Source organism: Salvelinus sp. IW2-2015, linkage group LG28 (assembly GCF_002910315.2).
Source record: "Salvelinus sp. IW2-2015 linkage group LG28, ASM291031v2, whole genome shotgun sequence".
Classification (NCBI taxonomy): Eukaryota; Metazoa; Chordata; class Actinopteri; order Salmoniformes; family Salmonidae; genus Salvelinus; species Salvelinus sp. IW2-2015.
The window spans coordinates 24750331-24777564 of NC_036868.1; the positions used below are offsets into that span (position 1 = coordinate 24750331).

Consider the following 27234-nt stretch of genomic DNA (forward strand, 5'->3'; position numbering starts at 1 on the left):
TAATTGAAAAATATAGTTTTATATTTTCCTTTTTTAAATGATCTATCAGATTATCAGACATAACTTGTACATATTGCATCTTCCCACAAAGCTAGAGTCTAAATGATTTGTAATTGTCTGTTAACTTTAGCCTCGGTTGTGTCTAGGACTGAAGGAGTATGAGAACATTGAAATGAATACAATTAAGCACAATAAAACATACAAGAGGTTAAAATGAACAGAAAATAGGTTAAAAAGGAACAATTAGCACTGGCAGATCTGATTGGCAAACAATGTCACTCAGCAATAWCCCCCCCCCCCCCCCCCMTTACCCCACAACCATAATCCCAATTCAGTAGACTGCAGGACAGCAGTATTATAAGGGTTGTGAATGTTTTATCCAAGCAGCAAATAACCCCTAACCAACCAAACTGCAGCTCTGATCGTTACAGGTCTATAGTACATGTTTATTATTCTCCATGGTAAAAGTCAGAGTGCATTTTGTGCGAAAACATTGCTACATTCAACAATTCAGTACATACAGTGCGTTCGGAATGTATTCAGACCCCTTGACTTTCAAAATGTTGTTACATTACAGCCTTATTCTAAAAAGAATTAAATCGTTTTTTCCCCTCTTATCAAATATATACACAATACCCCATAATGACAAATCAAAAACAGGTTTAGGCATTTTTGCAAATTTATATAACCCCCCCCTGAAATATCACATTTACATCATTATTTCAGACCCTTTACTCAGTACTTTTTTGAAGCACCTTTAGCAGTGATTACAGCGTTGAGTCTTCTTGGGTATGATGCTACTAACTTGGCACACCTGTATTTGGGGAGTTTCTCCCATTCTTCTTTGAAAATCTTAAAATGTGGAAAAAGTGAAGGCGTCTGAATACTTTCCGAATGCAGTATGACATCATAGTGGATATGTTAGAGAATGTTATTATGTCATAGTGGCTATTTTAGAGTAAGTCATTGTCATATTGGCAGTTTAAGAGAATCAGATTATGATGTAATTGTGGCTGTTTTAGAAAATGCCATTATGATGTCATAGAAGCCCTTTTAAAGAATGTCACTTTGGATTTTCCTGAATCCTTTTTGTTTCAGAAGGTTATGACAGTGATAGTTATTTACAGCAGCAACACACTAGAGACAATTCAATGTGCGTGTTCTCCCCCCCCCCCCCTTACAGACACATGGATATTGTGTATCAAGGCTATCATAGGTCCACAGATGTGTATAGCCTACAATATGAATACCCTCATTCAAGAACATACAAATGTTCCCATCATACACATAGGAGAGAAATCTGCCAATCTGTGGAAATACTACTCAGTTGCTCACAAACCAGTAAAAAAAATAGACAAACACCCAATTACAAACCCTCTAATGGCCAGGAGTTAACAGTAACAGATACACTAAAGAACACAGGATGAGGAGAGCCAATGGGTTATCAGTCCAAGAAGCAACTAGATTAGGTAACAGCAAATGGCAGTAACGTTCAGGCTCAACTAATAATAAAGATCTGATACTGACCAAACATGCATGAAGCTACACACACAGAAATCCTCACTGCAGCATTTGCGATTTTTACAGAGAAAATTGCCAATCAAAGCTTTAAAAACAAAAATATAATTAATCTCACATTTACACACAAGTATAACATCAAAGACAAAACAAATCTCATCTAAAAACAACACACAATAAGATACATCAAATTATTGCCAACTCTTTGATTCACGTTTACGTTTCAAACAAATCATCACATCTATTTCCTTCAGCATTCAGATATCGCTCAGGTACAGTATACTGTATGTTGTTTCAGCTCAGACATGAGAAGTGCTTTAGTTCAACTACTACTCTACATACAAGTCTACTTAGAGGCCAAAGTAAACTACTGAATAGTTACTGTGCAAGGAAGACAGAGCTATATGAGAATAAACTGCATAACCAGACCTTTACCAACTAGCTAGTGCGCAATTTCTAAAATTAAGGAAGTCTCGAGGTTCTGCTTGCCTGAGTTAGAATGCCTCATGATAAGCTGTAGTATTTTTCATAGCTGGCTATTTACCACCACAAACCGATCCTGGCAATAAGACCGCACTCAACAAGCTATATTAGGGTCATAAGCCAACAAGAAAATGCTCAGACAGAGGCAGCGCTCCTAGTGGCCGCTGATTTTAATGCAAGAAAACTGAAATAAGTCTTTACTCATTTCTACCAGCATGTCACCTACGCAACTAGTAGTGGTGGAAAAAGTACCCAATTGTAATACTTGAGTATAAGTAAAGATACCTTAAGAAAATGACTCAAGTGAAAGTGACCCAGTAAAATACTACTTGAGTAAAAGTATTTGGTTTTAAAATGTACTTTAGTATCAAAAGTAAGTTTAAATAGCTAAAATATACTTAAGTATCAAAATTAAAAGTATAAATCATTTCAAATTCCTTATATTAAGCAAACCAGACAGCACGGTTTTCTTATTTTACAAAGTATTTCTGCTTAGTGAGTCTGCCAGATAATAGGCAGTAGGGATAACCAGGGATGTTCTCTTGATAAGTGTGTAAATTAGACCATTTTCCTGTCCTGCTAAGCATTCAAAATGTAACGAGTACTTTTGGGTGTCAGGGAAAATATGAGTGAAAAGTACATTATTTTCTTTATAAATGTAGTGAAGTAAAAGTAAAATTTGTCAAATATAAAATAAAGTACAGAACCAAAAAATACTTTAGTACTTTAAAGTATTTTTACACCACTGGCAACTAGAGGGGAAAAACTCTAGACCACCTTCACTCCACACACAGAGAAGCATACAACGCTCTGCCTCGCCTTCCATTTGGCAAATCAGACCATAACTCTATCTTCCTGATTCCTGCTTACAAGCAAAAACTCAAACTGGAAGTACCATCGACACGCTCAACTGGAAGTGGTCCGATGAAGCGGATGCTATGCTACATCACCGTTTTGCTAGCACAGAATGGAATATGTTCCGAGATTCATTTGATGGCATTGAGGAGTTTACCACATCAGTCACCAGCTTCATTAATAAGTGCATTGACTACATCGTCCCCACAGTGACCGTACATACATATCCCAACCAGAAGCCATAGATTACAGGCAACATCCGCACTGAGCTAAAGCTTCTGCTTTCAAGGAGCGGGACATTAATCCAAACACTTATAAGAAGTCCCGCTACGCCTTCCGATGAACCATCAAACAGGCAAAGTGTCAATACAGAACGAAGATCGAATCCTACTAAACCGGCTCTTACATTCGTCGGATGTGGCAAGGCTTGCAAACTATCACAGATTACAAAAAGAAACTCAATCACGAGCTGCCCAGTGACACGAGCCTACCAGACGAGCTAAATGCCTTCTATGCTCGCTTCGAGGCAAGCAACACTGAATAATGCAAGAGCATCCGCTGAGCAGCTGGCAAGTGTCTTCACTGACACTTTCTACCTGATCCAGTCCGTAACACCTACACTACCGTTCAAAAGTTGAGTCACCTGGAAATGTCCTTGTTTTTGAAAGAAAAGCTAATTTATTGTCCATTAAAATAACATCAAATTGATAAGAAATACAGTGTAGACATTGTTAATGTTGTAAATAACTATTGTAGCTGGAAACGGCAGATTTTTTAATAATATCTAAATAGGCGTACAGAGGCCCATTACCAGCAACCATCACTCCTGTGTTCCAATGGCACATTGTGTTAGCTAATCCAAGTTTATCCTTTTAAAAAGGCCAATTGATTATTATAAAACCCTTTATGTTAGCACAGCTGAAAACTGTTGTTCTGATTAAAGAAGCAATAAAACTGGCCTTCTTTAGACTAGTTGAGTATCTGGAGCATCAGCATTTGTGGGTTCGATTACAGGCTCAAAATGGCCAGAAACAAAAGGACATTCTTCTGCAACTCGTCGGTCTATTCTTGTTCTGAGAAATGAAGGCTATTCCATGTGAGAAATTGTTATGAATAATGACTAAATGATGTATACATTTAACGTAGAACTATAACTAACAGAATTCTACCCTGTCACTGTATGACATTTATTAGAATTATAAATCTGATGTGGGTAGTTTTAGTCAGAATTAGAACAAGTACTTTTTGTTCCTTTTTAGTATGTAAGCAGGGTGCAAGTGTGAGACAATGTATGAGATAAGAGAAGCTATCGACAGACAAGCTGTACTACTGTGTTCCTTTCAGGACAATCTGTCCCCACCCAGGCAGGGGAGAGACCTTGGGCTTGTAGTAGATTGTATAACAGGTGGCAGACAATGTATGAGAAGGAGAAGACTTGTGAACTATATTGTCATTGTCTTAGAGGAGGAGGGACAGTTATGACGAAATGAGAAGTATATAAAACAATGTACATAAGGATGGGCAGAGCTCTCGTAAATAAACCTGCTGACTATTGTAGACTGGCCTCTGTCCGTTTCATTTCAACAAGAACCTTACAAATTCTTGGTAACAGACCGAGTAGTTTAATTGAAGTTCAGTTTATGAACATTGAGAACATAATTATCTTAACAGAAATTGCCAAGAAACTGAAGATCTCGTACAACGCTGTGTACTACTCCCTTCACAGAACAGAGCAAACTGGCTTTAACCAGGATAGAAAGAGGAGTGGGAGGCCCCGGTGCACAAGTGCGCAAGAGGACAAGTACATTAGTGTCTAGTTTGAGAAACAGACACCTCACAAGTTCTCAACTGGCAGTTTCATTAAAATTGTACCCGCAAAACACCAGTCTCAAGGTTAACAGTGAAGAGGCGTCTCCGGGATGGTGGCCTTCTAGGCAGAGATGCAAAGATAAAGCTATATCTCAGACTGGCCAATAAAAAGAAAATATTAAGATGGGCAAAAGAACAGACACTGGATAGAGGAACTCTGCCTAGAAGGCCAGCATCCCGGAGTCGCCTCTTCACTGTTGACGTTGAGACTGGTGCTTTGCGGGTACTATTTAATGAAGCTGCCAGTTGAGGACTTGTGAGGTGTCAATTTGACATTATATTAAATTGACATTTTTTTTGCTTTTCTTTAAAAAAAAACAAGGACATTTCTAAGTGACCCCAAACTTTTGAACGGTAGTGTACATGTTTCAAGCAGACCACCATATTCCTGTGCCCAAGAAAGCCAAAGTAACATGTCTAAATGACTATCGCCCCGTAGTACTCACATCTGTAGCCATGAAATGCTGGTCATGGCTCACATCAACACCATCATCCCAGACACCCTGGACCCACTCCAAATCGCATATTGTCCAAACAGATCCATAGATGAAACAATCTCTATTGCACTCCACACTGTACTTTCCCACTTAGACAAAAGGAGCACCGACGTGAGAATGCTGTTTATTAACTACAGCTCAGCGTTCAACAACATAGTGATGAGCTTTGAGGGCACTAAGCTAAGGTCCCTGGAACTGAACCCGTCCTCTGATTCAGAGGGGTTGGGTTAAATGTGGAAGACACATTTCAGTTGAAGGCATTCAGTTGTACAACTGACTAGATATCCCCCTTTCCCTCTGCAACTGGATCCTGGGCTTCCTGATGGGCCTCCCCCAGGTGGTGAAGGTAGGCAACACCACATTCACCATGCTGACCCTCAACACAGGGGCGCCACACAGTCTTGTACAACTAACCATGTGGGGACACACAATTCAGTCCAATTCAAAATCCTATTCTCCCTAACCCTAACCTGAAAACCTAACGCTAATTTTTAACGCTAAACCCCCTAGAAATAGCATTTGACATTTACATTTACATTTACATTTAAGTCATTTAGCAGACGCTCTTATCCAGAGCGACTTACAAATTGGTGCATTCACCTTATGAAATCCAGTGGAACAACCACTTTACCTTGTGGGGACCAAATAAATGTCCCCAGTTGGTCAATTTTTTATTAGTTTACTATTGAGGGAACTTCTGGTCCCCACAAGTAGTTAAAAACAAACACACACGCTGCTGCTGTTACTACTGTGTATTATCTATCCTGAGGCCTTGTCACTTCACCCCTATCTATATGTTCACAACATAGCTACAGTTGAAGTCGGAAGTTTACATACACTTAGGTTGAGTCATTAAAACTTGTTTTTCAACCACTCCACAAATTTCTTGTTAACAAACTATAGTTTTGGCAAGTTGGTTAGGACATCTACTTTGTGCATGACACACAATTGTTTACAGACCGATTATTTCACTATCACAATTCCAGTGGGTCAGAAGTTTACATACACTAAGTTGACTGTGCCTTTAAACAGCTTGGAAAATTCCAGAAAATGATGCCATGGCTTTAGAAGCTTCTGATGGGCTACTTGACATAATTTGAGTCAACTGGAGGTCTACCTGTGGATGTATTTCAAGGCCTACCTTCAAACTCAGTGCCTCTTTGCTTGACATCATGTGTAAATCAAAAGAAATCAGCCAAGACCTCAGAAAAAAAATTGTCACAAGTCTGGTTCATCCTTGGGAGCAATTTCCAAACGCCTGAAGGTACCACGTTCATCTGTACAAATAATAGTACGCAAGTATAAACACCATGGGACCACGCAGCTATCATACCGCTCAGGAAGGAGACGAGTTCTGTCTCTTAGAGATGAACGTACTTGGGTGTGAAAAGTGCAAATCAATCCCAGAACAGCAGCAAAGGACCTTGTGAAGATGCTGGAGGAAACAGGTACAAAAGTATCTATATCCACAGTAAAACGAGTCCTATATCGACACAACCTGAAAGGCCACTCAGCAAGGAAGAAGCCACTGGTCCAAAACCGCCATAAAAAAGACAAGACCACGGTTTGAAACTGCACATGGGGACAAATATCGTACTTTTTGGAGAAATGTCCTCTGGTCTGATGAAACAAAAATATAACTTTTTGGCCATAATGACCACCATTATGTTTGGAGGAAATAGGGGGAGGCTTGCAAGCCGGAGAACACCATCCCAACCGTGAAGCACGGGGGTGGCAGCATCATGTTGTGGGGGTGCCTTGCTGCAGGAGGAACTGGTGCACTTCACAAAATAGATGGCATCACGAGGCAGGAAAATTATGTGGATATATTGAAGCAACATCTCAAGACATCAGTCAGGAAGTTAAAGCTTGGTCGCAAATGGGTCATCCAAATGGACAATGAGTCCAAGCATACTTCCAAAGTTGTGGCAAAATGGCTTAAGGACAACAAAGTCAAGCCCTGACCTCAATCCTATAGAAAAATGATGGGCAGAACTGAAAAAGCGTGTGCGAGCAAGGAGGCCTACAAACCTGACTCAGTTACACCAGCTCTGTCAGGAGGAATGGGCCAAAATTCACCCAACTTACTGTGGGAAGCTTGTGGAAGGCTACCCGAAATGTTTGACCCAAGTTAAACAATTTAAAGGCAAAGCTACCAAATACTAATTGAGTGTATGTAAACTTCTGACCCACTGGGAATGTGATGAAAGAAATAAAAGCTGAAATAAAATCACATTTCACATTCTTAAAATAAAGTGGTGATCCTAACTGACCTAAGACAGGGAATTTTTACTAGGATTAAAATGTCAGGAATTGTGAAAAACTGAGTTTAAACGTATTTGGCTAAGGTGTATGTAAACTTCCGACTTAAACTGTACCTCAATTATCTAGTACCCCTGCACATCGTTTGTATACTGCCATGTTATTTTGAATCATTATTCTTATGTTATTTACTGTGTATTTATTCCCCATGTCCCTATTTTTATTCTTTATTTAATAAATATATATTATCTTTAAATCTGCATTGCTGGGAAAAGGACCTGTAAGTAAGCATTTCACCTGTTGTCTACAAAGTACGTGACACATACAATTTGATTGGATTACCAGTGACCTAACCATAACCGTAACTATTGTGCTTTTTGGAATAAATATTAGGGACATATCAAGCTTTGGGTTCAACATCTGTCTCACTACATTCAATTTTCTTTCTTTATCTCATCTTCCAACGATATCAGTGTTTTGAGTAAATTATATTTACAAGTCAAGTGGAGACACTGCATATCTATAGATATACATACAGCTGAATCAGGAGTCTATGTGCTTCCATACTCAGATTCAAAGTGCATTTGGCCCTATGGTTTTCCCTCCCTCCCCCACCCCACAGTAGAGCAGCTCAGGTGGGTGTAACACCTCCAGACTCAGGTCACAGGCTGGAGGCTTGGGCCTGCTGCTGTAGCTTTGTGTGGTGAGTTGTGACGGGGGTCGCGGGTTCACTGTCCTTGGGCCCCTCCTCCACCCCCCGTGCGTACATCAGCACCAGAGTGACTGTGGCAAATGTGACAGCGTTGACGGGAAAAGCCCTGAGCAGGGTGGAGGTGAGACCTCTCGTGAACACTATGAGCCCCTCCCTCTTCACACTCTTCCGCACGCAGTCAGCGATGCTGCTGTACTGGTAGACTCCGCCCACCCCGTCCGCCTGGAGGCGGGACTTAATCACGTCCACAGGATAGGTGGACAGCCAGCAGGTGACCCCGGACATCCCGCCGGCAAATAGCAGCTTGGGGATCATGTAACGGTCGCCGGGCTCGCAGCCAATGGAGCGGGTCAGGATGTCGTAAGTCAGGAAGTAGACTCCAAAGCAGGGGGTCTCTCGGATCAATGTGGTGACCATGCCGCGGTTCACGCCCCGCAGCCCCTCCCGCTTGTAGATATGTGCTAGACAGTCCAGGGAATTCTTGTACAGCTTCCTCTTGGACTTCTTCTCCCCAGTGCCTTAGTAACACAGTAGAAAAATAAAGTTTTAATACGTGAAGGTTGCCAAAACAGGTCAAATACTTGTTCATGAATTCATAAACATATACAGGTAACTGCCAAAATAAAGGAAACACCAACATAAAGTGTTTTAATAGAGCATTGGGCCAGCATGAGCGAGAACTGATTCAATCCAACTGGGCATAGATTCTACAAGTTTCTGGAACTCAATTGGAGGGATGCTAAATTCCATCATTTGGAGTTTTGTTGATGGTGGTGGAAAACATTCTCAGGCACCCCTCCAGAATCTCCCATATGTGTTCAATTGGGTTGAGATCTGGTGACTGAGACAGCCACGGCATATGGCTTACATCGTTTTCATACTCTTTAACCCATTCAGTGACCAACAAGTCTAGCCGATCTTCAGCATCCAAAAAAAGAAGGAATCATTTATCATCCTCCCTTTTATAATCAAATGATGCCGCCTCCTATGGAAACCCCCCTCAGTGCTATCCATTCTCTACCTTCGAACAGTTTTGAAGCGATCAACCGCGATTAAAACTCCAGCCACACTCCACCATCTCCCACTAATTTTAAAAGGGTCAAATGTGGTTCCAACATGCCAAAATAAAGAACACTCTGAACTTAGACAACAAGCAAATGTCAACCTCAGGTCATATGTGTCACGTTCTGACCTTAGTTTATTTTTTATGTCTTTGTGTTAGGTTGGTCAGGGCGTGAGTTGGGGTGGGCAGTCTGTTCTTTTTACTAGGTTGTTTGTTTTCTATGCGTTTGGCCTGGTGTGGTTCCCAATCAGAGGCAGCTGTTTATTGTTGTCTCTGATTGGGAGCCATATTTAGGTAGCCTGTTTTCCATTGTGTGTTGTGGGTGGTTGTTTCCGTTTGTGTTTTCACCATTCGGGACTGTTTCGGTTTTCATTTTGATTCTCTTGTTCTTTTTGTATTCATTCGATTAAAATATATTATGGATACGTACCACGCTGCACATTGATCCGATATTTCATACTCCTCCTCAGACGAAGAGTACGAAAGCCGTTACAATATGACACTTTCAATTTCACAGGCACACCAATTCTGATCTTTTGAAAAAATGAAAGAAAGAAAAATCACAATTGGGCTGCCTGTTTAAATGCAGTGTTTGTTCAGTATAAAAAGTCAGGAAGCAGTGTAGCGCGCGACGCACACTGGCTCAGCTCGCCGTCACGCTCTTGCTCTCTTCTTTACCCTTTAGTTTAAGAAAGATCGTGTAGCAAAAGACGCAGATGATTATGATACCGAGACAGCATCTCCCTTCCTCTGCCCATCTGGTATGGTTAGAAGACCACATTCACCAGCAGTGTGAACATTCAGAGGCCTCTTCTTACAGCTCCTCCAAATGTCTTCCAGAACTCCTTCTCTCCATCTTTAGCCTCCATCTGCCCAGAGTGGTACCTTAGGTGATGACCTGGTTTCACCCTAGCCATACAAAATGTGCACAATGGATGACCATTTTCTTCTTCAGACTGTTTTTAGCTGTCAGAGAGCATGGTAGTAGTCTTTTTTCATAGTACGTAAAAGCTCTGTTGGTGATACCTTGCATCTGTATGCGTATCTGGGCCAGTAAAGCACTTTATTCAGGTGATACTCTACCTTGTATCTGCATGAGTGTATCTTGGCCAGCTCCACGGGGTAGCAGATGACACACTGGATGGCACCGGCTGAAACCCCGACCAGGAACTGGTTCATAGGGGTGTCATGGAATGCCAATATACGCAATCCAAACACAATGGCGTTGATGAAGGTTCGGCCCATCATGGGAGAGCCGATGCTTTTGTACTGCCCAAACAGCTGTCTCATTGTCCAGGTAGTAGTAAGGTTGAGGAGTTGCCAAGCAGTCGCATCATGGTGGCACTGATATAGAGGTAGAGGACTCTAGTGCCCAAAAGCCAGTTTTAGCATGGACAGCGCCATTGACGACTTTCGCCACTGAAGTAGTCGACTTGGTAAGACTTCCTATGGGTTAAGGAAGGACCACGAGTCCATCCAGGTCATCAAAAGGGATAAGACAATGAATTATACTCGTGAGCAAACATTCCAGAACTGCAAGTGGCAGTAAATCGCCAGCCTTGGTTTTATACCTGTTCAAAATGAAATCAATGCTACAGTTCAAAGTAAAGGAGGTGGGGCTACCACGTCTATCAACCATTAGTTTGTTACAAAAATATCAGTGTCTCCATCTTTTGACTTTTCTATTTTTCAAGCTCATCTTTGTAACAGCAAACCTAAACCCACAAGAGAGACTCAAACATTGAGGACACCAAAACTAATTGATATTGAAAAATGTTCCTTCCCTTTTTTAAATGCTCTATCAGATTATCTGACATACCTGGTACATATTGCATCTTGCCACAAAGCTAGAGTCCAAATTATTTGCAATTGCTAGTTAACTTTAGCCTCAGTTGGGTCTAGGACTGAAGGAGTATGAGAATATTAAAATTAATACAATAAAACATTATGGTTACATAAACACATGACATGAGACAGTATATAAAAGAGGTTGAAATGAACATTTAGCACTGGAAAGTCTGATTGGCATACTGAATTCCACTCAATATTTCTTTCCCCCATTACTCCACAACCACAATTCAGGAGACTGCAGGACAGCAGCTTTACAAGGGTTGTGGCTGTTTTATCTAAGCAGCAAACAACCCCTAACCAACCAGAATATTGTTACATTCAACAATTCAGTCCAATGTCATAGTGGATACCGGTATGTTAGAGACAGTCATTATGATGTCATAGTGGCTCTTTAAGAGAATGTCATTATGTCATTGCGGCCGTTTTAGGGAAAGGGAATATGTAGTCAGCTGCACAACAATACATTCAACCAAAATGTGTCTTCCGCATTTAACCCAAATGAATCAGAGAGGTGCGGGGAATGTCATTATGTTGTAGTGGCCAGAGAGATGCGGCTAACGCCATTATGTCATAGTGGGAGTTTTAGAGCATTCCATTATGTCATAAACCAGGTTTCCATGCATGTCCTGTCGAAAAACAAATTATAGTGGGACTAAGCGCAAACCAGATGGGATGGCGTATCGCTGCAGAATGCTGTGGTAGCCATGCTGGTTAAGTGAGCCTTGACTCCCAAATAAACCAGTGTCACCAGCAAAGCACCCCCAGACCATCATACCTCCTCCTCCATGCTTCATGGTGGGAACCACACATGCGGAGAGCATCCGTTCACCTACTCTGCGTCTCACAAAGACACGGCGGTTGGAACCAAAAATCTCAATTTGGACTCGTCAGACCAAAGCACAGATTTCCACCGGTCTAATGTCCATTGCTCGCGTTTCTTGGCCCAAGCAAGTCTCTTCTTATTATTGGTGTTCTTTAGTAGTTGTTTCTTTGCAGCAAATCGACCATAAAGGGCTGATTCACACAGTCGCCTCGAAACAGTTGATGTTAAGATGTGTCTGTTGTTTGAACTCTGTGAAGCATTTATTTGGCCTGCAATCTGAGGTGCAAATAAATGAACTAATCCTCTGCAGCAGAAGTAACTCTGGGTCTTCTTCTCCTGTGGCGGTCCTGATGAGAGCCAGTTTACCCATAGCACTCGATGGTTTTTGCACTGCACTTGAAGAAACTTTCAAAGTTCTCTGAATTATCCGGATTGACTGACCTTCATGTCTTAAAGTAATGGACTGTCGTTTCTCTTTGCTTATTTGAGCTGTTCTTGCCATAATATGGACTTGGTCCAAATAGGGCTATCTTCTGTATACCACCCGTACCTTGTCACAACACAACGGATTGGCTCAAATGCATTAAAAAGGAAAGAAATTCCACAAATGTACTTTTAACAAAGGCACACCTGTTAATTGAAATGCATTCCAGGTGACTACCTCATGAAGCTGGTTGAGAGAATGCAAAGAGTGTGCAAAGCTATCATCAAGGCAAAGGGTGGCTACTTTGAAGAATCTAAAATAACATTTTGATTACTACATGATTCCATGTGTTATTTCATAGCGAAGACAACTATTATTCTACAATGTAGAAAATAGTAAAAATAAATAAAAACCCTTGAATGAGTTGGTGTCCAAACTCGTGACAGGTACTGTATATAGCCTACTATATGAATACCCTCATACAAGAACTTACAAATGTTCCCATCATACATATAGGAGAGAGATCTGCCAAAATGTGGAAATACTACTCAGTTGCTCACAAACCAGTAAAAAATAGACATAAACACCCATTTACAAACCCTCTAATGGCCAGGAGTTAACAGTAACAGATACACTAAAGAACACAGGATGAGGAGAGCCAATGGCTTATCAGTCCAAGAGAACAACTAGATTAGTTAACAGCAACGATAGTAGGATTCAGGCTCAACTAATAATAATAATAATAATAACAACATTCGGATACTGAGCAAACATGCATGAAGCTAACATTACACAAACAAAAATCCTCACTCCAGCATTTGCGATATTTATAGAGTAAAGTAAAATTAAGCTCACACACACACAAGTAAAACACCAAACTTCACATTATTCAGTAAAACAAAAACAAAAAAACACATGACATTATTGCCAACTCTAACAGTGATTAACACTTGCGTTCAAACACAAAACATCACATTCTGGGCTTTCCTTCAGCATTCAGATATCGCTCAGGTACAGTATATGTTGTGTTTCAGTTTAGACATGAGAAGTGCTTTAGTTCAACTACTACTCGACAGTACATATAAATCTCCTTACAGGCCAAAGTAGACTACTGAATAGTAACTGTGCAAGGAGGACAGAGCTATATGAGAATAAACTGCATAATCAAATCATACCGTGCTAGTTAGTAGGCTTGTGGCTGTACCAGTTAGTTCCAGTGACATAACCTTAACTCTTTTGGTTTCTGGAAGAAATACAAAAAGGTCCGACAGAGAAGGGGCAGATCACGTTCGGGGTTCAACCTCTGTCTCTCATTAAATTCCATTTTGTTTCTTGATCTCATCTTTCAAATATATCAGTGCTTCGACATCTCCATTTCAGTTAAAATACTAACGTCATTAGGCAGGAAATAAACCCGCCCAGAGTAAATTAGATTTATAGTCTCACACTGCGTATCTATAGATCAGGAATCGGGAGCCTATGGGTTTCCATACTCAGAGATTCAAAGGGCATTGGACCACTATGGGACCACTACCTCCCCCACCCCACAGTAGAGCAGCTCAGGTGGGAGTAACACCTCCAGACTCAGGTCACAGGCTGGAGGCTTGGGCCTGCTGCTGTAGCTGTGTGTAGTGAGCTGTGACGGGGGGCCCCGGCTCACAGTCCTTGGGGCCTTCTTCCACCTCCTGTGCATACAGCAGCACCAGCATGATTGTTGTGAAAGTGGCAGCATTGATGGGATACGCCCTGAGCAGGGTGGAGGTGAGTCCTTGCGTGAACACTCTGTGCCCCTCCCTCCTCAGCGATGCTGTTGTACTGCTAGACTACGCCCACCTGGAGGCTAGACTTAATCACGTCCACGGGATAGGTGGACAGCCAGGAGGTGATCCCAGACATCTCGCCGGTAAATAAACACAGTGGCCTCCATTATTCTTAAATGGAAGAATTTTGGAACCACCAAGACACTTCCTAGAGCTGGTCATCCGGCCAAACTGATCAATCGGGGGAGGAGGGTCTTGGTCAGGGAGGTAACCAAGAACCCGCTGGTCACTCTGACGGCGCTACAGAGTTCCTCTGTGGAGATGGGAGAACCTTCCAGAAGGACAACCATCTCTGCAGCACTCCACCAATCAGGCCTTTATGGTAGAATGGCCAGACAGATGCCACGCCTCAGTAAAAAGGCACATGACAGCCCGCTTGGAGTTTGCCAAAAGGTACCTAAATGACTCTCTGGTCTGATGAAACCAAGATTGAACTCTATGGCCTGAATGCCAAGAGTCACGTCTGGAGGAAACCTGGCACCATCCCTACGGTGAAGCATGGTGGTGGCAGCATCATGCTGTGGGGATGTTTTTTCAGCGGCAGGGACTGGGAGACTAGTCCGGATCGAGGGAAAGATGAACGCCGCAAAGTACAGAGAGATCCTCGATGAAAAGCGCTCTGGAGCAGGTTAAGACCTCAAACTGGGCCGAATGTACACTTTCTAACAGGACAATGACCCTAAAGACACAGCCAAGACAACGCAGGAGTGGCTACGGGACCAGTCTCTGAATGTCCTTGAGTGGCCCAGCCAGAACCCTGACTTGAACCCGATTGAACATCTCTGGAGAGTCCTGGGAGAAACTACCCAAATAAAGCTTGTAGGGTCAAAGAAGAAATTTGCTTTTTTTTTTTACAAAACCTACTTTTTGCTTTGTCATTATGGGGTATTGTGTGTAGAATGAGGGAAAAAATAAAATTGAATCAATTTTAGAATAAGGCTGTAATGTAACAACATGTGGAAAAAGTCAAGGGGTCTGAATACTTTCTGAATGCACTGTACCTCACTCATATTGATATCGATAAATGATTTTCATGTATTTTATATATATTTCCACACTATGAGGTTGGAATAATACTGTGAAATTTAGAAAATGATAATGCCTTTTTAATGTAAGAGTCATTTGAAAAGACTGCCTGAAATGTCTGCCTGTTTTGGTGGGATGGAGTATTGGCCAATAAGAAAGAGTTCCAAACATCTCTGCCAATAACAGCTAGTTTTCAGTTCTCTCCACTCCACTCCCAGAAAGTCCTAGCTAAATGCTTGCTTGAGAAATTGCTCTTAGCTAAGAAGCTATTTTTGTTTATTTTTGACCATTTTCATTTAAAACAATCACAGTAAGGTACTTTCATTGTTACCCAGAAATGATTTGATATTGAGATCAAAACAGCTGCATTGGACCTTTAAGCAGTTGGAGAGAATGGTAGTTGTCGCCACTCTTTCTATGTAAAAGCCCATTATTTTGGTAATCCCTACCTTGCATCTGCATGCGTGTCTTGGCCAACTCCATGGGGCAGCAGATGACACACTGTATTGCCCCAGCTGCGGCTCCAGCCAGGAACTGGTTCATAGGGGTGTCATGGCCCAGGTAACGCATGGTGTTGCCCTGCACTCCAAACACTATGGCATTGACAAAGGTTAAGCCCATCATGGGGGAGCCGATGCCTTTGTACAGCCCAAACATCTGGGTAGGGAGGAGGAAAGGGGTGGGAAGGCGAAAGGGAAGGGGAGATGGAGGGTGAAGGATGGCGAGATGGGGCAGGTAGAGAAAGAAAAGTAAAAGTGGAGACATTAGAAAGAGACTGTGTTCAAGGCTATGGACTCTTGTGTATTTAAAGGGAGGCACATAATTCTAAATAAATCAAATATGGGATTCGAACTGATGTAGACAATTACATTGATAGAACCCACAATATTGAAGCAGATAATGTTTTTTTAAATTATTTTCTTTACACCGTTTATAAGCCATCTATAAGAGAAAACAAACCAAAGTACTTATTCCCCAATACCCTTACCAGGGCCCCTTCTATTCCACCCTATTCCAGCCCTGTGAGTATTTCAGCTGGCCCATAGCAATGGCATCCCATTCAGTCACAAGACCAGACCGGTTCATCTGACAGACAGGTTCAGGATCAGCCCCCAGGACACACTGCTCTCAATAACACCACAACAAATGCCAAAACATCTTTAGGCCAAGAGACCCAATGAGCCATAACCTCTGAATAACTCAAGCAGAGCATACCTCAATGTGCTTGTGCTGATAAGAGAGTGGCCTATGTGTCAAACAAAACTGTAGCCTATAGGGTTACAATCTACCAAATAACTTGACATGGGTGATAATCACCTGTTGAAATATAAAAATCGGAGACAGTTTCCACTAAATGATAAAGATGTATGTAGGACTTACTGACTCCTGCCGTACGATGGACTGGAAACAGTGGTAGGTCCCGCGGTAAAGAGGCTTGTCCACATTTTGGACCTGTAGTCTCACCTGCAATACAAACACAGGTTTGTGTCAAAGGTAAAAATAGAACCTGGATGGCCAATCAGCATCCCTCCTGAACCAACAAACACTTTCTGACAACGCTATCAAATCATAGGAACAAAAAGGGAGGGAATACGGAGTATGATGCCATTACACACAAATATATGTACTGCAATGAAGTGTACACACATGTTTTTTCTGACACAACTTGGTGAACCACATTAAGTCAGACATCAAAGAGTTACTAGAGGCTATATGTTGATAGGGGATGGGAAAGGGTCCTATTCTTGTTGTGGTTCAACAAAACCAAGACAGTCAAAGTGAGACAGACAGGTGGATAGTTTGACCTTTGCTGTACTTACTACAGTGTACTGTTGTGAAGTAGTATCTACTAACACTGTAAGACTTTTTCTGTGAAATGAAGAAAGTCCCTGTTACAGGTAACAAGAAAATCTCCCACAATTATTAAGCCTATGTAAGCTAAGGATGTGTACAAAAATCAGCAACATACATACAAATAGCATCTGTTATAGTGTCGAGATCACCCCTTTACCCTAACCATACCGTATTGCTGCTTTCGTGGTTGGTCTGAGATAAGCAGCAACTCTATTGAACTTTGTGACTTGCAAGCTTTATTTGCATAGAAGGGGGGAAAAAAACAAGAAAAACTAAACGCACCTTAACCGTGTCAAAAGGGTGTCCTACTAAGACTCCGGCAGCACCTGAAGAGAAGAATGAGAGAGCCATTATAGACAGGATAGCTGAGATCAGATTGTTTCAAGTAAAAATTGGTCTACTGCACTGGATTTGTTACACTGGATTATTCAGACAGTTTGAGAAGTTGTATTCTGGTAGGGGGGATAAATCTAAACTACAGATTTGTACATGCCTTACAGAAACCAAATAAATAGCCGTGTACGCTATTCAGATCACAAGTTCAGAGATTGGAAACATATACCCTTAATGTTGGCTATCACCTCACATAGAGGATGTCACATCAGACTGCCAAACTACAAGCTGCAATTCTTCTGAGAAGGAAATGTAAACCCTGTCGCCATCAACAACAACCTGCAACCGTAAACAAAGCCAGATGATGGGCAGGATTAGCAGTTGAGACGATTATATTGGTCAATTAAGCCAGACAGGCTAAATTAGGCACCAGTAAAGTATTTGAAATGAATTCAAATAGTATCTTTTATTTATTTTATTTTTATTTCACCTTTATTTAACCAGGTAGGCAAATTGAGAACACGTTCTCATTTACAATTGCGACCTGGCCAAGATAAAGCAAAGCAGTTCGACACATACAACAACACATAGTTACACATGGAGTAAAACAAACATACAGTCAATAATACAGTGAAAAATAAGTCTATATACAATGTGAGCAAGTGAGGTGAGATAAGGGAGGTGAAGGCAAACAAAATATAGAAAATATATATATAAATAAAAATATAAAAAAGGTCATGGTGGCGAAGTAAATACAATATAGCAAGTAAAAAAACAACAACACTGGAATGGTTGGTTTGCAGTGGAAGAAAGTGTAAAGTAGAGATAGAAATAATGGGGTGCAAAGGAGCAAAATAAATAAATAAATACAGTAGGTAAAGAGGTAGTTGTTTGGGCTAAATTATAGATGGGCTATGTACAGGTGCAGTAATCTATGAGCTGCTCTGACAGCTGGTGCTTAAAGCTAGTGAGGGAGATAAGTGTTTCCAGTTTCAGAGATTTTTGTAGTTCGTTTCCAGTCATTGGCAGCAGAGAACTGGAAGGAGAGGCGGCCAAAGGAAGAATTGGTTTTGGGGTGACCAGAGAGATATACAGTGGGGAGAACAAGTATTTGATACACTGCCGATTTTGCAGGTTTTCCTACTTACAAAGCATGTAGAGGTCTGTCATTTTTATCATAGGTACACTTCAACTGTGAGAGACGGAATCTAAAACAAAAATCCAGTAAATCACATTGTATGATTTTTAAGTAATTAATTTGCATTTTATTGCATGACATAAGTATTTGATCACCTACCAACCAGAAAGAATTCCGTCTCTCACAGACCTGTTCGTTTTTCTTTAAGAAGCCCTCCTGTTCTCCACTCATTACCTGTATTAACTGCACCTGTTTGAACTCGTTACCTGTATAAAAGACACCTGTCCACACACTCAAACAGACTCCAACCTCTCCACAATGGTCAAGACCAGGAGCTGTGTAAGGACATCAGGGATAAATTGTAGACCTGTAAAGGCTGGGATGGGCTACAGGACAATAGGCAAGCAGCTTGGTGAGAAGGCAACAACTGTTGGCACAATTATTAGAAAATGGAAGAAGTTCAAGATGACGGTCAATCACCTCGGTCTGGGGCTCCATGCAAGATCTCACCTCGTGGGGCATCAATGATCATGAGGAATGTGAGGGATCAGCCCAGAACTACACGCAGGACCTGGTCAATGACCTGAAGAGAGCTGGGACCACAGTCTCAAAGAAAACCATTAGTAACACACTACGCCGTCATGGATTAAAATCCTGCAGCGCACGCAAGGTCCCCCTGCCAAGCCAGCGTCCAGGCCCGTCTGAAGTTTCCAATGACCATCTGGATGATCCAGAGGAGGAATGGGAGAAGTCATGTGGTCTGATGAGACAAAAATAGAGCTTTTTGGTCTAAACTCCACTCGCCGTGTTTGGAGGAAGAAGAAGGATGAGTACAACCCCAAGAAACACCATCCCAACCGTGAAGCATGGAGGTGGAAACATCATTCTTTGGGGATGCTTTTCTGCAAAGGGGACAGGACGACTGCACCGTATTGAGGGGAGGATGGATGGGGCCATGTATCGCGAGATCTTGACCAACAACCTCCTTCCCTCAGTAAAAGCATTGAATATGGGTCGGCTGGGTCTTCCAGCATGACAACGACTCGAAACACACAGCCAGGGCAACTAAGGAGTGGCTCCGTAAGAAGCATCTCAAGTCCTGGAGTGGCCTTGCCAGTCTCCAGACCTGAACCCAATAGAAAATCTTTGGAGGGAGCCGAAAGTCCGTATTGCCCAGCACAGCCCCGAAACCTGAAGGATCTGGAGAAGGTCTGTATGGAGGAGTGGGCCAAAATCCCTGCTGCAGTGTGTGCAAACCTGGTCAAGAACTACAGGAAACGTATGATCTCTGTAATTGCAAACTAAGGTTTCTGTACCAAATATTAAGTTCTGCTTTTCTGATGTATCAAATACTTATGTCATGCAATAAAATGCAAATTAATTACTTAAAAATCATACAATGTGATTTTCTGGATTTTTGTTTTAGATTCCTTCTCTCACAGTTGAAGTGTACCTATGATAAAAAATACAGACCTCTACATGCTTTGTAAGTAGGAAAACCTGCAAAATCGTCAGTGTATCAAATACTTGTTCTACCCCACTGTACGCTGCTGTGCGCGTGCTACAGGTAGGTGTGCTATGGTGACCAGCGAGCTGAGATAAGGGGGGACTTTACCTAGCGGTCTTGTAGATGACCTGGAGCCAGTGGGTTTGGCGATGAGTATGAAGCAAGGGCCAGCCAACGAGAGTGTACAGGTCGCAGTGGTGGGTAGTATATGGGGCTTTGGTGACAAAACGGATGGCACTGTGATAGACTGCATCCAATTTATTGAGTAGGGTTTTGGAGGCGATTTTGTAAATGACATCACCGAAGTCGAGGATTGGTAGGATGCGTTTTACAAGGGTATGTTTGGCAGCATGAGTGAAGGATGCTTTGTTGCGGAATAGGAAGCTAATTCTAGATTTAACTTTGGATTGGAGATGTTTGATGTGAGTCTGGAAGGAGAGTTTACAGTCTAACCAGACATCTAGGATTTGTAGTTGTCCACATATTCTAAGTCAGAGCCGTCCAGAGTAGTGATGTTGGACAGGCGGGCAGGTGCAGGCAGCGATCGGTTGAAGAGCATGCATTTAGTTTTACTTGTATTTAAGAGCAATTGGAGGCCACGGAAGGAAAGTTGTACGGCATTGAAGCTCGCCTGGAGGGTTGTTAACACAGTGTCCAAAGAAGGGCCAGAAGTATACAGAATAGTGTCGTCTGCGTAGAGGTGGATCAGAGAATCACCAGCAGCAAGAGCGACATCATTGATGTATACAGAGAAGAGAGTCGGTCCAAGAATTGAACCCTGTGGCACCCCCATAGAGACTGCCAGAGGCCCGGACAACAGACCCTCCGATTTGACACACTGAACTCGATCAGAGAAGTAGTTGGTGAACCAGGCGAGGCAATCATTAGAGAAACCAAGGCTGTCGAGTCTGCCGATGAGGATGTGGTGATTGACAGATCAAAAGCCTTGGCCAGGTCAATGAATACGGCTGCACAGTACTGTTTCCTATCGATGGCGGTTAAGATATCATTTATGACCTTGAGCGTGGCTGAGGTGCACCCATGACCAGCTCTGAAACCAGATTGCATAGCGAAGAAGGTATGGTGGGATTCGAAATGGTCGGTAATCTGTTTGTTGACTTGGCTTTCGAAGACCTTAGAAAGGCAGGGTAGGATAGATATAGGTCTGTAGCTGTTAGGGTCAAGAGTGTCCCCCCCTTTGAAGAGGGGGATAACCGCAGCTGCTTTCCAATCTTTGGGAATCTCAGACGACACGAAAGAGAGGTTGAAAGGCTAGTAATAGGGGTGGCAACAATTTCAGCAGATAGAAAGAAAGGGTCCAGATTTATCTAGCCCGGCTGATTTGTAAGGGTCCAGATTTTGCAGCTCTTTCAGAACATCAGCTGACTGTATTTGGGAGAAAGAGAAATGGGGAAGGCTTGGGCGAGTAGCAGAGGGGAGGGCAGTGCTGTTGACCGGGGTAGGGTAGCCAGGTGGAAAGCATGGCCAGCCGTAGAAAAATGCTTATTGAAATTCTCAATTATAGTGGATTTGTCGGTGGTGACAGTGTTTCCTATCTTCAGTGCAGTTGGAAGCTGGGAGGAGGTGTTCTTATTCTCCATGGACTTTACAGTGTCCCAGAACTTTTTTGAATTTATGTTGCAGGAAGCAAATTTCTGCTTGAAAAGCTAGCCTTGGCTTTTCTAACTGCCTGTGTATATTTGGTTTCTAGCTTCCCTGAAAAGTTGCATATCACGGGGCTGTTCGATGCTAATGCAGAACGCCATAGGATGTTTTTCTGTTGGTTAAGGGCAGTCAGGTCAGGAGAAACCAAGGGCTATATCTGTTCCTGGTTCTAAATTTCTTGAATGGGGCATGCTTATTCAAGATGGTGAGGAAGGCATTTAAAAAAAATATCCAGGCATCCTCTACTGACGGGATGAGATCAATATCCTTCCAGGATACCTCGGCCAGGTCGATTAGAAAGGCCTGCTCGCTGAAGTGTTTCAGGGAGCGTTTGACAGTGATGAGTGGAGGTCGTTTGACCGCTGACCCATTACGGATGCAGGCAATGAGGCAGTGATCACTGAGATCTTGGTTGAAAACAGCAGAGGTGTATTTGGAGGGCAAGTTGGTAGGATGATATCTATGAGGGTACCCGTGTTTACGGAATTGGGGTGGTACCTGGTAGGTTCATTGATAATTTGTGTGAGATTGAGGGCATCAAGCTTAGATTGTAGGATGGCTGGGGTGTTAAGCATGTTCCAATTTAGGTCGCCTAGCAGCACGAGCTCTGAAGATAGATGGGGGGCAATCAGTTCACATATTGTGTCCAGAGCACAGCTGGGGGCAGAGGGTGGTCATAGCAGGCGGCAACGGTGAGAGACTGTTTTTTAGAGAGTGGATTTTTAAAAGTAGAAGTTCAAATTGTTTGGGAACAGACCTGGATAGTAAAACAGAACTCTGCAGGCAATCTTTGCAGTAGATTGCAACACCGCCCCCTTTGGCCGTTCTATCTTGTCTGAAAATCTTGTAGTTGGGGATGAAAATGTCAGAATTTTTGTGGTCTTTCTAAGCCAGGATTCAGACACGGCTAAACATCCGGGTTGGCAGTGTGTGCTAAAGCAGTGAACAAAACAAACTTAGGGAGGAGGCTTCTAATGTTAACATGCATGAAACCAAGGCTATTACGGTTACAGAAGTCATCAAAAGAGAGCGCCTGGGGAATAGGAGTGGAGCTAGGTACTGCAGGGCCTGGATTCACCTCTACATCACCAGAGGAACAGAGGAGGAGTAGGATAAGGGTACGGCTAAAAGCTATGAGAATTGGTCGTCTAGAACGTCTAGAACAGAGAGTAAAAGGACGTTTCTGGGGGCGATAAAATAGCTTCAAGGAATAATGTACAGACAAAGGTATGGTAGGATGTGAACCCAGGTCTGAGACAGTGACGCTATATGGATCTAGAAAGTGCTGACTAATACCTGGCAAGGCCACTGGGGAGAGAGCGTGATTCTTCAGGAATAGTCCGGATGACTGCTCTACAAGTTAGCCTACATAACAGGTGTTTAGGAGTACCCAATCCTACCCTTGTTCCGATGCCAGTTTGAGACCTCTCACTACTGACTCTGGTATTTTGGTGTAACCTTACCTAATACAAGCCCTCTCCTCCCCTGGCTCTGACTAGAGTGAAACCTCAGCCCTGGGCCCTGACAGCAACTGCCCTGCTATAGGCCTTGATATAGGCCTACAGAGTTTGGCAGACTATCCTCCATATTGGCACCAACCGTTCCTAAACAATAACATTCTGAAATGAAATGTCTTGTGGACCAGCATGGCCCCATGAGAAAGCCACAACCCAAACAGTTTTCAGAGCTCTGGTTACTGGCCATCGGTCTGTGGTCGGTCTGTGCCTCTCTGGACTGGCTAGAACAGCTAGGCTCATGCTAACTAAGCAGCACCTGCTGTGTAACAGTGGGAGGCCTGGGCCCAGCCAGCCAATAAGAGCCAGGCCACTTCTGTAAGCCAGTTAAAAAACAGCAGTAGGCATGTGTTGGTTACAAGGGGATCACAAGTCAACACCCCGACCTCAGCGAAACTACAACCATGATTTGTGTCTTTGTGAACAGGCAGGGAAGGGACAATTATGGTAATATTTTGTAATAGCTTAGGTATTAATACCACAGTAGCTACAGTGGAACAAACTACCAGTACCTGGGCAGTTTGCAAGTTTAGCTATTTCTTTCACTTTTTGTTTCTACTTAGAATTTGCAGTGGTACAGTATTATGCAAAGGACTGTGTCTTCGTGGTACAAGGTAACAAAGTAAGTTATTCATTTCCCTATCAGGGCTCTACGCTGACCTTTCTTTACAAGGAGCATGTGTGCGCCTAAGTTGAAAAATGTAGGCGCACACAAAGAAATTTAGGAGCACAGCAAAATATTTTTCTAGGTGTGCTGGTGCTACTAAATAAATAAAAAATCCAGGTTGCACAGCGAAATATTTAGGCGCATATGCAGGTAAAACGGTCACACTGCAGAGTCCTGCCTACAGTCACCTTTGATTGCTTTGAAGGTCTACTGCAAAGAGTTTCCTGGAAATGGTGGGAGATGTCAGTGGAACTGATTGACAAATGCTCAGAGGCTTGGCATCATTTTTGGAGGGTGCCATGTTGGCACCAACAGTTCCAGTCGTAATTCCAATTAGAACGGTATTGTTATGGAACATTTGGTGCCAACATGAAGGTTAGTTTACACCCCATGTATGCTTATGGCTCAGCTCTAAATAGTCGGCCTGATAGGCCAACACTTTCATATAATACTAAAGTTGCCCTCTGAGTCGAGTCAGGCTTTTCCTGCCATTCCACTCACGTTGAGCATGCGGGTCCCTCCCTTACGGGTTTACAAGTACACCAAGCCACTCCACAGCAGATCCGTGACAGTGGGAGGGAAAGTGTGATTGGTCTGTGAAGGGGTGTGTGCGGATGCCTCTCCTTTTCACAGTAGATCTATTAGTTTTGTCTGTTGATGGAGCAGTAACTGAAACCACAGACGTATCATTCATCATAAATCCTTTCACCAGGGAAGAAATATACTTTTTGCTTTCAACAACATACACGTGGTCTTCCTGGAGAGCAGGGCCATCCACTTACTTTATGATCTGACCACCTAGAAACTAATCTCATTTAAAAGAATATTACCAAGGCTACATTGAAGACGACTAGAATCAGATAACCAAATAAGGGCTAACTATGAAATACCCATAACCCCACATACGCCGCTTTTCTGACATAGCATAAGGAGCTACTTTGTTCTGACACCAGATAGCAGACTCAACATGACTTGCACCAACCTGACTTCCAAATATATCTACATTACAACAATTGTCATGTCTACCAACTATTCACAGACTGGTACCCAGACTAACTGTAGCCTACATTCTTTTTAGCTAACATTCAACATCAAATGACAGGAGTGGAATGTAATAGCTGAACAGAAAATGGCAAGCAGGAGAGGGTACAGTATCTTTAGGTTTTACATTGATATTGTTAGCTATTTCAGTTATGCAGTGATTGACTTGGGAAGGAGCTCACCGGAGCTGTGTACCTAAAATGTTATACTGCTTGAGCTCTTGTTTCTCTTATAGAATAGTACTCGCTCAAAAGTATTGTGGCGCTCCTGCACCTAAATATAAACTGTACCAGCATCCAAAATGAGTACTGACGCCTATTTCAGTGCAAGTCACGCACTGGTGATGTTACAATAAGACACGGAGTGATTGTTTTCAATGCATTGTCTGAATAGTTCCAGACAGCTATAATGATGTCACGTGTTTTCCATTGCGAGATAGAATTTGGAGAATGTTCCTAGGCTTGTGTGCCGACTTTCGCCAAGAACAAAAGTGTGGTTGATATCGCGGAATCGGATTGCATCATACAATGCTAGTAAGCCGGGTGAGGTGAACAAGTCGAGAGTTTCACAATGTCAATGTCAACATTGTCTAAGCTACAGGATGTAAGAATTCATTTCTCAAATAGCACTTTCGGTTTTAGACCAAGTACATGTGTGTGATTGGTAGGTGTGACGATGGCTAGATGACATAGTTACAGTAAGGCGACAGCTTGTGACGCAGAGCCTAGCGTGTGTGGGTATGGCTACAGACATCACTTGCCGACTAAACTCGATCATGGGGTTGAGTTTAATCGGCGAATTTAACCACTAACCAGACAGACACGGGATGTGTTAGCTAGCCTTCCAACATTGGCTGCAGTACTAGTAGTTAGCTAGAAAACTGTGTGTTTCAAATCAGACTTACCTCCAATGCAGCCAGCAAGAAAGTCCATCACCAGTCTTAAGCACAAGTTTGCGATTCAGGGTGCAGTGATCTGTCAAGTAACTATTATTAGCTACTTTTGACACCGACACAGCTTGATGCAACACGTAAATTGCACAGCTAGGCCGGGAAGCCAGCTAACTAGTGAAGCTAGTAGCTAGTTACGTCGCGTACCACCTAGCTAGCTATACTGTAACGTTAGCTGGCTAAAGTCAAGATTATGTCTAGTCCTAGCTAGGCAAATGTGATATAAACTTGCTAGCTAATATATATGTGTTGAGATATCTGCGGCCGTTAGAATAGAGTTAGCTAGCTACACGACTTCAATGAGCTGTCCTAGCTAGATTATTTTTACCGTCCGCTCTCTGCCATATACTCGGCCTGTCTGACAAACGTTTTTGACAGGTGGCATTGTCATTGAAGGTGTGTACCACCTTGGACATTTTAAATACACCGATTATGTTGCAACGCGTTTCTTTGGCGGAAGCAAGCGGGAAAAAACGGGGCGGGACATACCTGCTTTTGTCCAATAGATATTCTAGTTTTTATATGTTTGCTTCCGTTTGGTTATTCAATGGTAAACGGTTTCCGTAATGAATACACCCGTACTTCGGGTAAACATCGTATCCAATCATATTAGTCCCGAAGCCGCGATTCGTCTTTTTCGATTTTACCACAAAAGCGTATTGGTTGTGCACGAAAATACTAGTAATGGGAAGTTAGGCTCTTTTTACTGACTCGGATCTTTTCGACTCATTTAAGTCAGTAATGACCAGGGCATGGAGGACGCCCTACATGTACCAGCGAACGATGAACTTTAAACTCGTGAGACATGATTCTACGAGCCTTTACTCACCATGGAAGGCTTATTGGAGCTGTCATTTGTGACTGAGACAATATACATTTGTTGATTGCATGACATACAAATAAGATTACTTCTTGATACATTTTGAACGAGGTCTAGTTGTTGCCCGAACCGGACTAGATTGCGAACGACTCTTGGAGGAACGTATTGCTTGACTGCTGTGAGGGTGAAAAGTGGCCAGACAAATCGCACTACATTTTCCGCTTCAGGCGTTTGCTACATACTTCTCATTGCGGAAAATAAACTAACGTCCCTGGGTAGCCAGGCAAGGTGATAAGCATTCGTTCGCGAACTGCAGCCCCCCAAACGATTCATTATCGAGTTTATTGAGCAGAGGCTGTGTATGTTTTGGTTCTACAAAGCTGTGTCCATAACATTTAATAATTAATTGCAGTCATTCTTGCACAATGCGATCAATTATCATGTATTTTTCTTCTCTATGCTCATGATACATTTTTCTGCGCGTATATGACATTCAGTTGCATGTCTCTGGAGCCGCAGGGGCGTATATTAATCCTGCTTTAC

General features: G+C 42.5%; 1 protein-coding gene across 3 annotated transcripts; it reads right to left on the reverse strand.

Moving 5' to 3' along the window:
• Positions 1–26408, reverse strand: LOC111954039 (mitochondrial basic amino acids transporter). 3 transcript variants are annotated; one of them, XM_023973537.2, is made up of 5 exons: positions 25827–26408; positions 17340–17383; positions 16584–16667; positions 15653–15860; positions 1–8714 (listed from the first exon to the last, which is right to left on the reverse strand). In XM_023973537.2, exons 1-5 carry the CDS (start codon positions 25852–25854, stop codon positions 8146–8148), a joined length of 933 nt encoding a protein of 310 aa, XP_023829305.1. In that variant the 5' UTR covers positions 25855–26408; the 3' UTR covers positions 1–8145. The 3 variants fall into 3 exon arrangements, with proteins under 3 accessions (XP_023829305.1, XP_070291918.1, XP_023829306.2); XM_070435817.1 differs by lacking the exons at positions 17340–17383; positions 25827–26408 and adding an exon at positions 17024–17175; XM_023973538.2 differs by lacking the exons at positions 15653–15860; positions 16584–16667; positions 17340–17383; positions 25827–26408 and adding an exon at positions 10343–10504 and having other exon boundaries at positions 1–8700.
• Between the last annotated feature and the right edge of the window lie 826 nt (positions 26409–27234).